The sequence below is a fragment of the Pyrus communis genome, chromosome 3, assembly GCF_963583255.1.
Source record: "Pyrus communis chromosome 3, drPyrComm1.1, whole genome shotgun sequence".
Classification (NCBI taxonomy): Eukaryota; Viridiplantae; Streptophyta; class Magnoliopsida; order Rosales; family Rosaceae; genus Pyrus; species Pyrus communis.
Genome location: NC_084805.1, coordinates 23,756,287 through 23,772,742, shown reverse-complemented (window position 1 = coordinate 23,772,742; position 16,456 = coordinate 23,756,287). Strand labels below are relative to the sequence as shown.

Here is a 16,456-nt window from a genome sequence, read left to right as displayed (position 1 = left end):
CTTAATTCTTTTTTTTTTTTTTTTTTGTTATTTCTGATTCTTCTTTCTGCTCTAGACCCTATATATAATTATTTTTAATTTTTATAATCAACCTATATTACAAGTTAGTTGTATTTAACTACTTATATGACAAATTAATATATCTTGCTTTTAGGTACATTATGTTTTTGTACCATTTAATTAGGTTTTATATCTCATTTATATATATGCATTCATATTTTTATTACTTGAGTTAGCGTCGTATATTTTTTAGATGAATTTGTGTTAATATATTAATCTTTTGTTAGACGATATTACGTAAATTTACTAAAATTAGAAGATTTTAATTTATCTTTAATATTTTAAAAACTAAAAACAGAGAAAAAAATAATATTGGACTTAAGCTAATAATCATGTTGATTTTTTTAATCCAAATCTAAATGGCCCCAACTTTTTATAAGCTTGGCATGATTTCATTCATTTTGCTCAACTCCTTTTGCAGATTTAGAATAAGTTGACTTCTCCAAAGCGGCAACCTATAGACGTCTAACTTTTGGTTTATTGTGCAACGTTTTCTAACACATAATTAGTATGCTCATATTATATATTATACTTTTAAAATATGATAAAAATATACATAAGACAAATGTATCAAACGTAATTACTATGTCATTTATGTTAAAAGAAACAACACAACTTTACATTAATAACTCATCTATTAAGTGCAATGCAGGAAGATAGAAGAGAAGGAATTTTTTTTTTTTTGTACATAAAATGCTAATTATAAAATGAAATAAACAACCTTGGATGTAATTAAAATAAGTTTGAAAATATTAAAACTCTTCCTCCGAGAAAACTGCAAAATTTTCTGTTGTTATAAGCAATATATATTATAAAATGAATAAAAAGAGGGAGAAGAGCTCGAACACATACACAAAAATTAATAAGAAAACTCTAATCATTAAGACAATCCATCACATGTTAAACTAAAAAAATAATGCATATCTTGATTCAAATAGTTTGTCTTATTGTCACTATTCCTTCTTGTACGAGAAGTTCATATTGTGAATCAATAAAACCAAAAGAAAGTGACAAGGCTTATATTTTATCTAAAGGTTAGGTGTAGAATAAGCATTTTTGTGTTCGAGTTTGTAATATATATTTGCCTTCTTGATGAGAAGAATAATATCAAAAATTGAAGGCCTAAAAAGTCCTAAATTAGCATGGTATCATAGCAAAGATCATAGGATTTCTCCCTTGCTTGTTCCCCTTAGAAAAAATTTTATGAGCCTCCATGAAAAATCTACCGCCCTTCCATAGTGAATTCATTATCACCGATCAATTCCATCCTAACTGATGTTATACATACCCAAACATAAATACTACAGAAAAGCCTAAAAAGAGTAAGTCCACAACAAAAACCCCAGATTTGGAAAACTTAAACTCCACCACTCCAGTTGTGTCGTCATTGCTGATCCGCCACCACCAACAAGAGAAAGAACCCACGAACAAACTAGATGCACAAAAAATGAGGGTGTGTGAGCTACCCGGGCAAAAACTGCTCTCATAGTCTACTAAATAGTGCTAAAAGCACTTTAATAACCACCAAACACTAAAGTTTGCCGTGGAGAAGAGACACGTAATGGCCTGAGTAGTTGAGGTTGACAGTGGAGGACTGACGACGGGGATAAACATCGGAAGGAAAAAGGGGCATAAAAGCCCAAATCTAAGACAAGCTTAAGGAGGAAAGCTCAATTGAACTAGAAATTAAAGATCAAAAGAAAAGGATATCCAGAAGCCAAACAAGAAGAGAAAGAAGTAGCTTGAATTGACAAGTAAAAGGAGTTGCACCGACTCCATCCAAAAATGAGAGTGGGGGACAAGAAGGGGGCTTAGAGTTTTTTGCTTTCGGCCCTTTATGTTTTTTTTTTCCACAAGTTTAAATGAAATTTTGTCTTTCACTTCGTTATTTAATTACTTCTCAAAAAATAATTAACCAAGTGCTTTTACCAAAAAAGGAAAATGCCTCAGTATTACCAAAAAAGGAAAATGCCTCAGTATTATGTATGAGAATGTTAAAAAAACTCTTTATTGATTCTTTGTCATCTTACAATTTAACGTTAATTTTACTCTACTAAAATATAAAATAACAAATAATTCATAAAGAAGTTATTTTTCAAAACAATCGCCTTAATATTTCTACTAAGTATATTTGCGGGTGGAAAGTTCGGATAATTGAAGGCATATGGTAATCAGTGCGAATGTATTAAAGAAAGGAGGGAGGTGGAGGTTCCACCAGATTAGACACACCCAATCTACCAATCAGTTTCATGGGCCCACTACTGACATTAAAAAGCTTTACACAACAGTCTTACACTAGTAATTTTTACTGACAAGTGACACCCTGCCCACGTCATAAATAAACATATTTGAAAAGAGATTCACATATCAAATACTACAAAATTTTAATTTCATTTCATTTTTAACCTTCTTATTTAACTGTCTCTTAGTTTTCGTCTATTTAATGAAGAAGTTTTCTTCTTTTACGGTCAATATTTTAAAATAATGAAAACTAATGAAAATAGTATGAAAATTTTGAGTTTTATTTAAAAGGATAAAAAAGTATTGTAAATGAATAATACCGGAAGATTTCGTTAAAACTCTCTTTAAAATAACTTAAATATTCTAAATTATAAGAGGAGAATTCTTATTAAAATGACGGTGAACACATTGTTCTAACTATTTTGTTAACTGTTTTAATATAATTTATAAATTAAAAGATATTCAAATCAGAATTTGACGACAAAAAAATACTATTATAACTAACTTAACTACGTTAAAATGCATGCCAAAAAATTATACAAAATGACATCTTAATTTTTTAATAGAATATCTGTTAATTATATCAACAAATTATTTGTCTCTCTCTTTCTTCTCTGCGTCTTTTTCTAGATTCTCTCTCATTAATTGGCAGATAGATGCTTTGTGATTAAACTCTTTTCCTTAAGGAAGCCGTGTTTTTTTTTCTTTCTGTTATTTGGCTGCAAAGCTTGTGCCTTGAACAAATAAACAGCCAAAACGGCCACTGTAAAACCTGCAGAGCAAAGAACTTCCCCTTTCGTTTTTTTTTTTTTCCTGCAGAAAACCGACTCTCTCTCTCTCTCTCTCTCTCTCTGTGTTCATCTTCCCTGCTTTAGTGCCTCATGGGATACTTCTTGATCAAGTGGCTGAGACTGAGCCTCCCCACCAGCTAACACCACCTGGGAATTCCAGTGGTAGAAAGTAATAATTATCACTTCCTTGTCTCTTCTGCCATTTCCTTTTCTGTGTGAGGTGTTCTTTCACCTCTTCTGTCCTCGGTTGAAAATTTGGTTTCTGGGTTTTGTCAATTTCTGAATTTTGGGTTTATTTGCCACTGAGTTGAAGTATCATACTTTACTTTTAATTCATTTTCTTGGTGGGTTCTTATCAAATACTAAAACTTTGGTTTTTGTTCTTTCAAACTTTTGGGGGGTGCTAATCTTATGAGCTCTGTCAATTTCTACATAGTGCCTTTGGATTGTCATTTGTTGTTTTAAAAGATAAGGTTTTTGAACTGGACATAACATCCTAGTCATCTGTTTTGTTTGTTGTTTGCTTCTTGGTGGCCAGATTGTGTTGCCTTTTTGTTGCTGGGTTTTTATTCAAAGCTGTATTGGGAGTGGATTTTTATAAAGAATTGAAGATCTGGGTCAAGCTTTAAGTCAGTTTTTAGTAGGTTGATATTGGTTTTGTTCGAGTTTTCCATTTGTGGGATTTGGATTTTGAGGAGTGAGAGGGGATACCAGAAGGAATAAAATTATGGAAGCTGTAGAATCATTTGAAATTTCAAAGGCTTCAAAAGTGGAGGTTGATGGAGACAGTGATAACTCCAACAAAGGCAGTATGTGGGTTTTGGATCAGAAGCTTGACCAACCCATGGATGAGGAGGCTGGCAGGCTTAGAACCATGTACAGGGAAAAGGTTCTCTCTCTCTCTCCCTCTCTCTCTCTCTCCCTCCCTCTTTTTCTGTCATCCTCCCGCTCCCCCCTTACACATTTGTTTATGCCAATATGTAAGAGTTTAGAAGTAATTCAATGAAGTAAAAGAGTTTTTACTCCTGTCAATGAATTTATACCTTCTGGGAACACACTTAGTAAGTAATTATCTGGAATTCTTGTGTAGTATTTGTAGGACATAATACAACTGTTATCAAAACGAGTGCAAAGTGGTATACGCTTAAAGGTTGAGTAATTGCCTGATATTAGTGGATTCTGGATAATGTATATTCTTGATTGTGTTTCCTGATCCAATCTTCAATTGTCCAGAAATTCTCTTCGCTGTTGCTTATGCGGCTTGCATTCCAAAGTCTCGGAGTGGTTTTTGGAGATTTGGGTACTTCTCCCTTGTATGTTTTCGACAATACCTTTCCCCATGGAATTAACGATTCGGAGGATGTGGTTGGAGCTCTTTCTTTGATTATATACTCTCTTACTCTAGTCCCGCTCCTCAAGTATGTATTTGTTGTTTGTCGGGCGAATGACAATGGTCAAGGTAAACCAAACTCTACCTGTAGATTTGCTCCATCAAATTCAAATGTTCTGGTGTTTTATGGGATTGTAAACTGGACAAAGCACATGTTTACTATTACAGTTCCAATATGCTTTTAAAATTTACGCTTAAAAGTATAAAGTAATCTTTGGCAGAGAAGTATGTTATACTAGTTCCTAAGGAAAATAATTCTCTTGGCGGAGTTGTTTACAAAAGTAGCATATACTAGTGTCTAGTGTTCGGCTAACATTAATAATGCACGCCTTTAACTTTTTTTACTTACCAATTTAATCCCAAGCTCATGTCACTGTTGATTATTCGCAGCAATGTGTGATGCTACATTTACGAATGAACTGTTTATTTTGGCGACAATTGGTACATGTAAACTTCTTGATTTAGAATAGAGGAGGTGTTGAACAAATTTCCTAATATAGTTGTTTTTTTCAGAAATTGATTAAACATGATACTGTCTCTGCTTTGTATTCAATGCTCTGGAACTGCATGTCTCCAAGAGTTGTATGTTACGTTTTGTGGTAGTGAGTTGCCGTAAAGTCTTATGAAATTTGTGGTTTCTGTGTTTCAGGTGGAACATTTGCTCTTTATTCATTGCTCTGTCGACACGCAAATGTAAAAACTATTCCCAACCAACACCGGACTGATAAGGACCTAACGACATATAGTCGCTCTACTTTCCATGAACAATCATATGCTGCAAAAACCAAGAAGTGGTTGGAGAGGTATGCATCAAGGAAGAATGCCCTTCTTATTCTGGTCCTCGTAGGCACTTGTATGGTGATTGGAGATGGGATTCTTACTCCAGCTATATCTGGTACACATCCCTCCACAGTAGACGTTCTCCTGATCTGTCTCCTAATAATCCATCTGTGTTCATCCTTTATTGTTCTATCTGCGGTTTTTTGGAACCATGATTTAAAAGATTTTAATTAAGGAGAGGCCCAATGGTGCACAACCGATGTGCATAAGAAGTATATACACAAGGGGTAATCTAGAAACAGAGGAAAGCTAGAAGTAGATAATGTAGGGGTGAGTGTTGTTATCAGCATGGATAACAATCTCAAAAGTTAGCCCTAAGCTAATACGTAGAGTGCTGGATTCGGAAAGCTCTAACATATATTTCCAAACAGAAAATTAGTTTCCTCATCATACTTAAGGACCATGCCAAGAAGCAAGTGCCGAAGAATGTTCTTGGAAGCACCCATGATCCATAAATAACAAAATTTCAAAGACCGACAAATCACATGACAGTGTATCAGGAAATGATCTGCTGATGTGCTGCATGCTTACGCAGTCTTATGTTTTCCATGTTTCTCTAAGTACTTCAATGATTTCCTTAGTAATCCATCAGTGTCCTCATTTTAAGGAGTCAATATCTTCACCGTTCTCAAGAGAGTGAATTCCATTAGTCTTGGTATCTGGCTGCGTCACAGGTTTAATTGAAAAAAGAAAATTCTGGTTTCATGGATTGAAATAAGTGGAAGTTGATTACCGTCACATAATCCTGTACTTTGTACTACCGGACATGATAGAGGAGTATTTTATCCATAGATAGAAGACAATTAAAGTTGGAGATTTAGGCACCACATAATTGAACAACATCTTCTATGTTATTCTCTTGATTTTGGAAGCAGAAAAAGATTGAAATGGGAAAAAATTCTCTGCTTAAGATTTTCTACTCGTTTAACTGTTTACTATAACACACCTACTCAACTTAATTTACATAATTAGGAAAGTACAACTGTATTGCTTTTTCTTTTGTCTCGACTCATCCTTCTTTCCCAATTATTGCGGTTCGCTACGTTAGTTATCTTTCCCAAACAACATGGAGTCGTTTTTTTTGCTACTTAATTTGATCAAAAAGTGAGACATGAATATAATTTTAAGTTAAAATTGTGTTATTTTCCTCAGGTCCATTAGAAAATGACTAACTATGCTTTGCTTTTGGCAGTTTTATCAGCTGCTGGTGGGATCAAAGTAAGCAGCCCTGGCATGAAAAGTGGTACCGTTAGATTCCTTGGAGCTAAAGTTTGGTTTTTATTTTTTATTTTTTATATAATTGTCTAATTTTTATTATTGCTGCCTCTGCATCTTTCTCAGTCACTACTGTGAACTATTTCTTAACTTATACTTTCTTTGTTGTGGTACAGATTATGTCGTACTCGTTGCTGTTGTAATATTAGTAGGTCTGTTTAGCATGCAGCACTATGGTACTGATAAAGTTGGTTGGCTCTTTGCTCCCATTGTGCTGCTTTGGTTTCTCTTAATTGGAGGTATTGGCATATTCAACATCTGGAAACATGATAGTACTGTTTTGAGAGCTTTTTCCCCTGTGTACATATTTCGGTATTTTAAAAGGAACGGGAGAGAGGGTTGGATTTCCCTTGGGGGTATTATGCTTAGCATAACAGGTAAAGTTTTAAGTATCCTAATTTCACTTTCCAACTCTTTAAGTTTCACCGAACTCTTAACACATCTGCTATGTTGGATTCTGATGGCAAATTCTGAATGATTACAGGGACAGAAGCACTCTTTGCCGACCTTGCCTATTTTCCAGTTTCAGCTGTACAGATTGCGTTTACTACAGTCGTGTTTCCTTGCCTTCTTTTAGCCTATTGCGGACAAGCTGCCTTCCTTGTGAAAAATCATTCAGACAAAATCCTGCTTCAAGCATTTTATCGTTCTATTCCAGGTTTGTTCTAATCTTTGTTTTGCATTTAAAGGATGACCATGTCGTAAATGGTAGTACACATAAACGATTTTCTCGAAATTGAGGCATAACATTTTAAAATATAATTTTTGATGGAATTTAAAGAACATGCTCTTCACTCTTCAGTATCTTTCTTGTTGGGTCTATTTTTTTTCTTTTTTTTTTTTTGTACAATGGAGGTCAAAGGGGGATGGGCACACTCAATCTTCAACTTTGGGTGTCAGGATAAATACTAAATATTCTCTACCAGTCGAGCTTTGAGTCCCTGCTTTTCTTTTTGGGAGATTACTCAATCAAAACTAATGTGATTGCTTTAAAGAAAATCATTAGAATGATATGACACCAAATTCATTTCATAGTCTTTGGAGTGGGTATTTAATATTTTTTGTATAGAATTTTCACTGCCCCATTTCTCTATTCGATCTCCAACATAATCTAAGAAAAAGCAGGGAAACGAGTTATATAGTGTCTTGTAAGTAGGCAGTGTGTTGTTCCAAAGATGCTTACTGTTTCTCTTACTGCAGAAAAAATATACTGGCCAGTCTTCGTTGTTGCGACTTTAGCTGCTGTAGTTGCGAGTCAAGCGACAATATCAGCAACTTTTTCAATAATCAAGCAGGCTCTTGCACTTGGCTGTTTTCCTAGAGTCAAAGTTGTACATACATCAAAGAAGTTCCCCGGCCAAATATATATTCCAGATATTAATTGGATCCTTATGATTCTTTGCATTGCTGTGACTGCGGGGTTCAAAAAACAAAGCCAAATTGGAAATGCTTATGGTAAGTTCATCCTCTGCTAAATCTAGTGGAGCTAAGCTGTATTCTGTACTTTGTGAAACTGGACTCGAAGAACATGCAATGTAATTGCAAAAACTTCTTTGAAAAAGAAAATGGTTGAAAACTTCAAATAAAATAAGAGACGGGAGAAGTATTTGAGATAAACTAGGAGGTGAAGTAGTAGGGAGTTGGTGAACTATTTTGAGACAATGTAGATAAATAGCTACTGACCTGCTGTTGTGAAATTAATTTATGACGAATTTTATACTAGTATAAGCTCATCCTTCCAAAATAAGCTTGCACTCAATTGAGTTATATTTTATGTTGCAACAGGGACGGCAGTTGTAGTAGTCATGCTGGCAACTACATTGCTTATGACTCTAATCATGATATTAGTGTGGCGCTGCCACTGGATTCTTGTCGCGATATTCACCGGCTTGTCACTGCTTGTGGAATGCACTTACTTTTCTGCTGTACTCTTCAAGGTTGATCAAGGCGGATGGGTTCCTCTTGTGATTGCAGCTGCTTTTCTTCTCATCATGTATGTTTGGCATTATGGTACGTTGAAACGTTATGAGTTTGAGATGCACAGTAAGGTTTCAATGGCATGGCTCCTTGGGCTTGGCCCCAGTTTAGGACTGGTCCGGGTCCCTGGGATAGGACTTGTGTACACCGAGCTTGCAAGCGGGGTGCCCCACATCTTTTCCCACTTCATCACCAACCTGCCCGCAATCCACCAGGTTGTTGTCTTTGTCTGTGTGAAGTACCTCCCTGTATACACCGTACCAGAAGAAGAAAGATTCCTCGTCAAGCGGATTGGCCCCAAGAACTTCCACATGTTTCGTTGTGTTGCAAGATACGGTTATAAAGACCTCCACAAGAAAGATGACGACTTTGAGAAGAAGCTCTTTGAAAACCTTTTCGTGTTTGTCCGGCTCGACTCCATGATGGAAGGGTGTTCAGACTCAGATGAGTACAGCATCTATGGCCAGCAAACTGAGAGGTCAAGGGACTGCCTCTTAATTAATAATGGCAACACGACCACATCTACAGTAGACCTCACTATCTCATCAGTGGACGCAATTGTGCCGGCTAAATCTCCATTGCACACGAACTTTACCGTGAGTTCATCAGGGCAGATGAGCAGCCAGAATGAGATGGAGGAGCTCGAATTTTTGAACGATTGTCGAGACTCCGGGGTGGTGCATATACTTGGGAATACAGTAGTGAGAGCAAGGAGGGATGCCAGGTTTTACAAAAAGATAGCCGTTGATTATATCTATGCATTTCTCAGGAAAATTTGCAGGGAGAATAGTGTGATCTTCAATGTTCCTCATGAGAGTCTACTGAATGTTGGACAGATTTTCTATGTGTAATTTTTTTATTATTGCAACTGCGAGTACATAGTATAATATTAGGAATGAAATTAAACGGTACAGAATGTTGCACAAAAAAAAATGTGTATCTGTTTTTTGCTAGTCGTGTTAAACTTGGTACTTGTTTATAGCTTTTGACACAAGAAATATAAATTCTGGTATTTGACATTGGTCGAGAATCCCCTTTGTAATTTTTTTTTTTTTTGTTTATAAGAAAACAATTTGAAATGAGTCCTTTTTTTTTTTTTTTTTTTTTTTTTTTAAACAGAAAGCGTGTCAAACGTCAAGTTTTTTTTATTGTCATAATACAATTGATGTTTTGAACTCTAGATGTTATTAAAAAAAAAAGTTGAATTTTCTTAACGCGACAAACTCGTTGCATTGCATGGCAAAGTTACGTGCTTGTTGCATTGTGTCACTGAATTTTCTCCAAAGGTCTTGTCTTGTACGTATTTCGTTTTAATTCACGCGTGTTACATTATTACATGTAAGCAATGCAAAATCTATAAATAGGCGAGGCAGCAAACCATCCTATTGCATTGCCCTCCCGAAAAACATGAGATGAGTAAAAATTCCTGCCCCTAATCCTCCACAAACTGTTGTCCCAAGCACCAAGCAAATTCTGGGGTACCAGAAGAAAGCAACAAGAAAAAAAAGGAAAAACAAAAACTACCCAAGTGAAGAAATTGAAAAATTGTTGCCGGATAGGTGACATTTGAGCAGGGGAAGAGGAACCCATTTGAATCAGTTGAGTTGCAGATCACTGCAAACAATGTCTGACAATGGAGACCCTGAGAAAAAAGGCGGGGTCTGGGATTTGGATAAGCAGCTTGACCAGCCAATGGACGAGGAGGCTAAAACGGTCAGAAATGTGTACGGGGACCAGGTTCTCTCTCTCTCTCTCTCTCTCTCTCTCTAAAACCAAGAAATGTCAAAGTTCAAATCTTTAATTTGTATAAGTTGTTGAGATAGGGATAAGTGAAATGAAATTGTCCAAAGGATTTCATTTTCAATTAGGAGAGAAACTTCCTTAATACCGCCACATTGGTTGGAGGTAACAGGGGTCGGGTGAGTCCAAAATATAGGTCCCATGCATATTTGTGTCCTACGAATGGTATGGTCGGGATGTCCTACCAAAGCTTTTCTTTTCAATTAGATTTAGTCAGAATTTTGTTATTGATTGTAAACTTTTTCATGCCGGGCATGTTCTCAATGTGCTACCTTAACTTATATTTAAGGTTAATGTGTTTTTTTAGGACTAGCTTTGGTCCTGTTTCTGATTGCTCCTTGTTTACTTCAGACGTATTGTTCAGTGGGAACGGTTCTACAGCTTGCATTTCAAAGTCTTGGTGTGGTCTATGGAGATTTGGGCACATCCCCTTTGTATGTTTTCAAAAATATATTTCCTGCAGGAATCGATGCCCCGGAAGATTTACTCGGAGCTTTATCGGTCATCATATATTCCCTCACTCTTATCGTACTCGTGAAGTATGTTCTTATTGTCTGTAGAGCGAATGACAACGGTCAAGGTAAACTGATCTCAACCGATAAATTCCCTTTATACTAGTTGGTAATACTTGAAGAAATGCTCAGATAATTGATCTAAATCTAACTGTGCTGATTTATATAAAAGATTATGGATGGTTTTTCGAGCTTGTTCAGTTGTTTAATGTTGCCCCAACCGTGCAGTTCATTTACTCGTTTCCTCTTCGTCCTCTTAGGATTGATTGGTGGTTCTTATTTTTGTTTCCCTTGGGAAGAATTGATGGAAGGTTTTCTTTCTGAAGATTTGGTGAATTAGAAAGTGGGAGGAGTAAAGTTGGTAGGGAAGAGGGAGCAGACGAAAGTTTAGTGTACAAACATTACGTAAATGTGTACAACGCACCTACATAATAGAAACGTTTGACCAATATTATGCATCCTTTGAAACATATACTTCTGATCTGATACTAGTATACTGAAACATGCAGTTTTCTGATATACATTCCTTCCGAATGAGGCAAATTACTCTGTTTGTTTCTACCAGCATTTAGTTCCTGTAATCTTATCCTCCTCGTGGTTGCAGGTGGAACATTTGCTCTTTATTCATTACTCTGTCGACATGCAAAAATAAAGACCGTTCCTAACCAAGACCAAAGTGATGAGGAGCTAACAACATTTAGCCGTTCTACATTTGGTGAGAAATCATTTTCTGAATGCACCAAGCGATGGTTGGAAGGACACGCAGTCATGCGGAACATACTTCTTATTCTTGTCCTGGTTGGCTCTTGCGCTGTGATAGGGGATGGGATTCTTACTCCAGCCATATCAGGTATACTATCTTCATGTAGTAGGATCAATCTTCTGTCTACGTATGTTTTTAATATGCTTACAGATTCAGATCTTTTTCGACATATTGAAAGTGAGTAGGTTACACAAGAAAGTAAATGAGATTAGGCAAGTATAAAATGAACAAGTGATGGGATAAGCCAGGTTTATCGGATACTATTTGTAATTAGTAGACAACAGCGGTGAACTTCTTGTCTCCAATGATATTCATGTTGCCGTTATATTGAGCATATGCTCCTAAGTTGAATATGTTATTCACTTTCTGTAACTATCTGCACAACTTCTGCCAATCACATTTTCGTTGCACAAAAAGCAATATGAAAGAGAGTTATACGGATGAAATTTCAAACTTTTCTAGGGACCACTTCAGGGGTATCCCTTAGCGATCAATTTGTCTAAATTCAGGAGGAACTTTGAGTTGATTTTGCGCAAGCTTTATTTGTATAACTCGCTTTCATATTGGTTTTTTGTGCAATTTGTCTGGGGACATTAAGGCCTTGTTTCCATTGAGTTCAATTTGCACGAGGCCTTAATGTTTTCTTTAATGCAAATGAGGTGAGTATGATTCTTTCCCAGTTCCATTGAAAGCTGCTAAACCATATTCTATTTGATCAGTATATGCAATGCTAACCATACTATCTTTAACAGTTCTGTCAGCGGTCGGTGGGATCAATGTGGGACGGTCCCAGATTAGTAATGGTATCTTCATGCTCCCGGATGTAAAGTCCGTCTTTTATTTGCTTCATCCTTTCTGTTAATGAATCTATCAATGTTCCAAATCTGATTACATATTTTTATATACAGACGTAGTTGTACTTGTTTCTGTTGTTATACTGGTACTTTTGTTTATCGTGCAACAATTTGGTCCGGAGAAAGTTGGTTGGCTGTTTGCACCAGTTGTGCTCCTTTGGTTTCTCGTAATTGGAGGAATCGGCATCTTCAACATCTGGAAATATGACACTAGCGTTTTGAAAGCTTTTTCACCCATGTATGTGTATGTATACTTTAAGAAGGGAGGTATAACTGGGTGGGCATCGCTTGGTGGTATCGTGCTTTGTATAAACGGTAAAAATTCTTTATGCTGTTATGGCAGTTGATCCATCTTCTTTATTCTGATCAATAGTCTGAATACCGCTTTCGAACCATTACAGGAACGGAAACACTTTTTGCTGATGTATCGCATTTCCCAGTCCTGTCCATACAGATTGCTTTCACTGTTGTTGTATTTCCTTGCCTTCTTTTAGCCTACTCTGGTCAAGCTGCCTACCTCATGAAAAACCGAGATCACGTAATAGATGCCTTTCATTACTCTATTCCAGGTTCGTGTTCTGGGTGTTTTTCGTTTGGTATCAAACTAATACGAAGTACAATTTGAATGTAAATATACATCATATGTTTAAGCCCTGTTTTTATGGTAATTTCTGATTTATCACTGAAAGAATCCGGTTAATCGTTTCTGCAGAGCACATATATTGGCCTGTGTTTGCTGTTGCAACTGCTGCTGCTATTGTTGCAAGTCAGGCCATCATAACCGCCACTTTTTCATTAGTCAAGCAGGCCCTTGCGCTTGGCTGTTTCCCAAGAGTCAAAGTTGTATATACATCGAGGAACCGTCATCAAATATATATTCCGGAGATTAATTGGATTCTTATGATTCTCTGCATCTTAATAACAGTTCGATTTAGAAATCAAGCTGAAATTGGGAACGCTGCCGGTAAGTTCTTCCTCTTGTTTCCACATGCTACAGCTTCATGTCCTACAATAACATGTAATAAGCTATAACGTACTGAATGAACCGATTAAGTTCATCCTTTTCGATTACTTTCTTTCATATCTACAACTTTTCCCTCGAAGCGTTCAAATTTCCCATTTCAAGCTCACTGGTTGAAATGAAGATTGCATCAGCTAATGTAATCTTATGTGTTGCGACAGGGACGGCGGTTGTTATAGTCATGTTGGTAACCACATTTCTGATGATGTTAGTGATGATATTAGTTTGGCGCTGCCATTGGACTCTCGTACTTATCTTCAGTGTCTTAACATTTGTGGTGGAGGGCACTTACCTTTCGGCTGTACTCCCCAAGGTCAATCAAGGAGGCTGGGTTCCTCTTGTGCTTACACTGGCCTTCTTTATCGTCATGTATGGTTGGCATTACGGTACAGAAATACGCTATGACATTGAGATGCACAGCAAGGTGTCGATGGCATGGCTTCTTGGACTTGGTCCCAGTTTAGGACTGGTTCGGGTACCTGGGATAGGCCTTGTGTACTCTGAGATAGCGACTGGAGTCCCCCGCATCTTCTCTCACTTTATCACCAACCTGCCCGCCATCCATTCTGTTGTCGTGTTTGTCTGCGTGAAGTACCTTCCTGTCTGCACAGTCCCAGAAGAAGAACGGTTCCTTGTTAAGCGGATTGGACCCGAAAACTTCCACATGTTCCGTTGTGTTGTAAGATATGGCTACAAGGACGACCACAATAGGGACGACGAATTTGAGAAAAAGCTCTTTGACAATCTCTTCACATTCGTCCGGCTTGAGTCCCTGATGGAAGGATCTCCAGGCTCTGATGTATCTAGTATACTCAACCAGGACGCCATGTGGAACAACCACAGCAGCAGCATACCTTACTCGAATGCAGACCTGTCGATTACATCTGTAGACTCCATCGAACCTGATGATTCTCCGGTGCATATCGGCCAGAGTTTGGCCTACTCCTCTGTCCCGCCGAGCAAGCAGCTGGTGGAGCTCGACGGGATAGAGTTCTTGAACCGGTGTAGAGATGCAGGAGTGGTGCACATACTTGGGAACACTGTGGTACACGCTAGGGGTGGATCAAATTTTTTTAGGAAGGTGGCGATTGATTACCTGTATGCATTTCTTAGGAAGATTTGCAGAGGGAACAGTGTGTTGTTCAATGTTCCTCATGAGAGTCTCTTGAGCGTTGGACAGATTTTCTATGTGTGAAACTTTTTTGATAGTATAATTAACAATTGGTAATCGGTAAATCATCTTCTGCCTTCTCCATTAGACAAAGGATTCAACGTTCGGAACCGGACCACTAGAGTGTGGATTTTTGTGACATTTCACATCGTCCAGGAGAGTGATCCTTATATGTATATTCTCATTCCTACCTAGCACGAGGCCTTTTGAGAGTTCACTGGCTTCGGGTTCCATGGGAACTCCGAAGTTAAGCGAGTAGCGCGCGAGAGCATTCCCAGGATGAGTGACCCATCGGGAAGTTTTCGTGTGAGTTCCCAAAAACAAAACCGTGAGGGTGTGATCGGGGCCCAAAGCGGACAATATCATGCTACGATAGTGGAGCGGGCCCGAGGAGTTCCCAAAAACAAAATCATGAGGGAATGGTAAGTCCAAAGCGGACAATATCGTGCTACGATAGTGGAGTAGGCCCGGGAAGTGATTCGCCTCGGGCCAGGATGTGACAATTTGGTATCAAAGCCTAACCCTGATCGCGTGTGTGCCGACGAGGATGTCAGGCCCCTAAGGGGGGTGGATTGTGACATCCCACATCGTCCAGGGGAGTGATCCTTAAATGTATATTCTCATCCCTACTTAGCACGAGGCCTTTTGGGAGCTCACTGGCTTCTGGTTCCGTAGGAACTCCGAAGTTAAGCGAGAAGGGGGCTAGAGCAATCCCATGATGGATGACCTACTGGGAAGTTGCTCGTGAGTTCCCAAAAACAAAACCGTGAGGGAATGGTAAGCCCAAATCGGATAATATCGTGCTACGATAGTGGAGTGGGCCCATGAAGTGATCCGTCCCGGGCCAGGATGTGACAATTTTCCTGCGAGCGGATCCTCGACCTTAATTTCGAAAAAAACTTACATGCAATGGAGCGTATATTTTTGCGTTCATGTATCATTATCGGGTCAAGAACATTCACTCCAAAATTTGCTAAAAGAAGCATGATGATTGCTCTAGAAAAACACAAGCTCACTCGAACAAGACCACCTTTTTTTTTTTTCGACAGGCCGATATTCTAAAATACTTTGATCATAATAAATGAGATTTGAACGTTAGTGCAGGTTCTGAGGACTTGACGAATGAAGTAATTTCACTTTTATTTTAGAACCAAATATATGTTCTCTTAGCTTTAATCTAACTGGAACAATGGTCTTTTAATTGAAAATCTGTAACTATTGTTCCCTTAACTCATCAAAACTGACAGCTATGGCATTTTTTGTCAACTTCGTTAGAACTTCTTTCAAAATGAGTTAGTGTCACACATGTAAGGCTGAATCAAGGGGCAAATATGAAAAACTAAATGAGAAAAATTGTAGCAATGATCCCTTCATTTAACCCAATCGGAGAAGTGGTCCCTCGACTTTAATCCAATTGAAGCAATAGTTTTTAACCCAATTGTAGCAATGATTCTTTTAACATGACTCATTTTGACAAAATTTTGATGGGATTGACGAAAAGAACCATAGTTACATATTTCATGAGTTAAGGGACCAATAATTATAAATTTTTAATTAAAGTGTCATTACTCCAATTAGTTAAAATTAACATTGCTACTATTTTCTTCAATATAGAATGGATTGAAGATAACTTACTTTTTTAATGTTGTCAATTCACAAAGTCTTTGTTCGATGGTTGTGAAAAATTGTTGAAAATAAATTTCATGTCCAAGAAAGGAGGGATCTTGCATGAATTTTTAAATAAGTTGGTCTACTTTTATA

At 37.4% G+C, this 16,456-nt stretch overlaps 2 protein-coding genes across 2 annotated transcripts; both read left to right on the top strand.

Moving 5' to 3' along the window:
- Positions 1 to 2,928: 2,928 nt before the first annotated feature.
- LOC137727871 (potassium transporter 11-like) lies at positions 2,929 to 9,507 on the top strand. The gene is made up of 9 exons (XM_068466708.1): positions 2,929 to 3,261; positions 3,631 to 3,981; positions 4,326 to 4,551; positions 5,132 to 5,377; positions 6,515 to 6,565; positions 6,714 to 6,974; positions 7,082 to 7,255; positions 7,798 to 8,052; positions 8,383 to 9,507. Exons 2-9 carry the CDS (start codon positions 3,820 to 3,822, stop codon positions 9,423 to 9,425), a joined length of 2,418 nt encoding a protein of 805 aa, XP_068322809.1. The 5' UTR covers positions 2,929 to 3,261; positions 3,631 to 3,819; the 3' UTR covers positions 9,426 to 9,507.
- A 687-nt stretch (positions 9,508 to 10,194) lies between these two features.
- LOC137727872 (potassium transporter 10-like) lies at positions 10,195 to 14,719 on the top strand. The gene is made up of 8 exons (XM_068466709.1): positions 10,195 to 10,311; positions 10,726 to 10,954; positions 11,491 to 11,736; positions 12,402 to 12,452; positions 12,558 to 12,818; positions 12,905 to 13,072; positions 13,216 to 13,467; positions 13,686 to 14,719. Exons 1-8 carry the CDS (start codon positions 10,198 to 10,200, stop codon positions 14,717 to 14,719), a joined length of 2,355 nt encoding a protein of 784 aa, XP_068322810.1. The 5' UTR covers positions 10,195 to 10,197.
- The last annotated feature ends 1,737 nt before the right edge of the window (positions 14,720 to 16,456 follow it).

Coding starts and splice junctions, on each gene's coding strand:
- LOC137727871 (XM_068466708.1), top strand. CDS start 3,820: ATGGAAGCTGTAGAATCATTTGAAATTTCAAAGGCTTCAAAAGTGGAG. Junction 5,378..6,514: donor TCTTACTCCAGCTATATCTG/GTACACATCCCT, acceptor TGCTTTTGGCAG/TTTTATCAGCTGCTGGTGGG. Junction 7,256..7,797: donor ATTTTATCGTTCTATTCCAG/GTTTGTTCTAAT, acceptor CTCTTACTGCAG/AAAAAATATACTGGCCAGTC.
- LOC137727872 (XM_068466709.1), top strand. CDS start 10,198: ATGTCTGACAATGGAGACCCTGAGAAAAAAGGCGGGGTCTGGGATTTG. Junction 10,955..11,490: donor AGCGAATGACAACGGTCAAG/GTAAACTGATCT, acceptor TCGTGGTTGCAG/GTGGAACATTTGCTCTTTAT. Junction 12,453..12,557: donor ACGGTCCCAGATTAGTAATG/GTATCTTCATGC, acceptor TTTTATATACAG/ACGTAGTTGTACTTGTTTCT.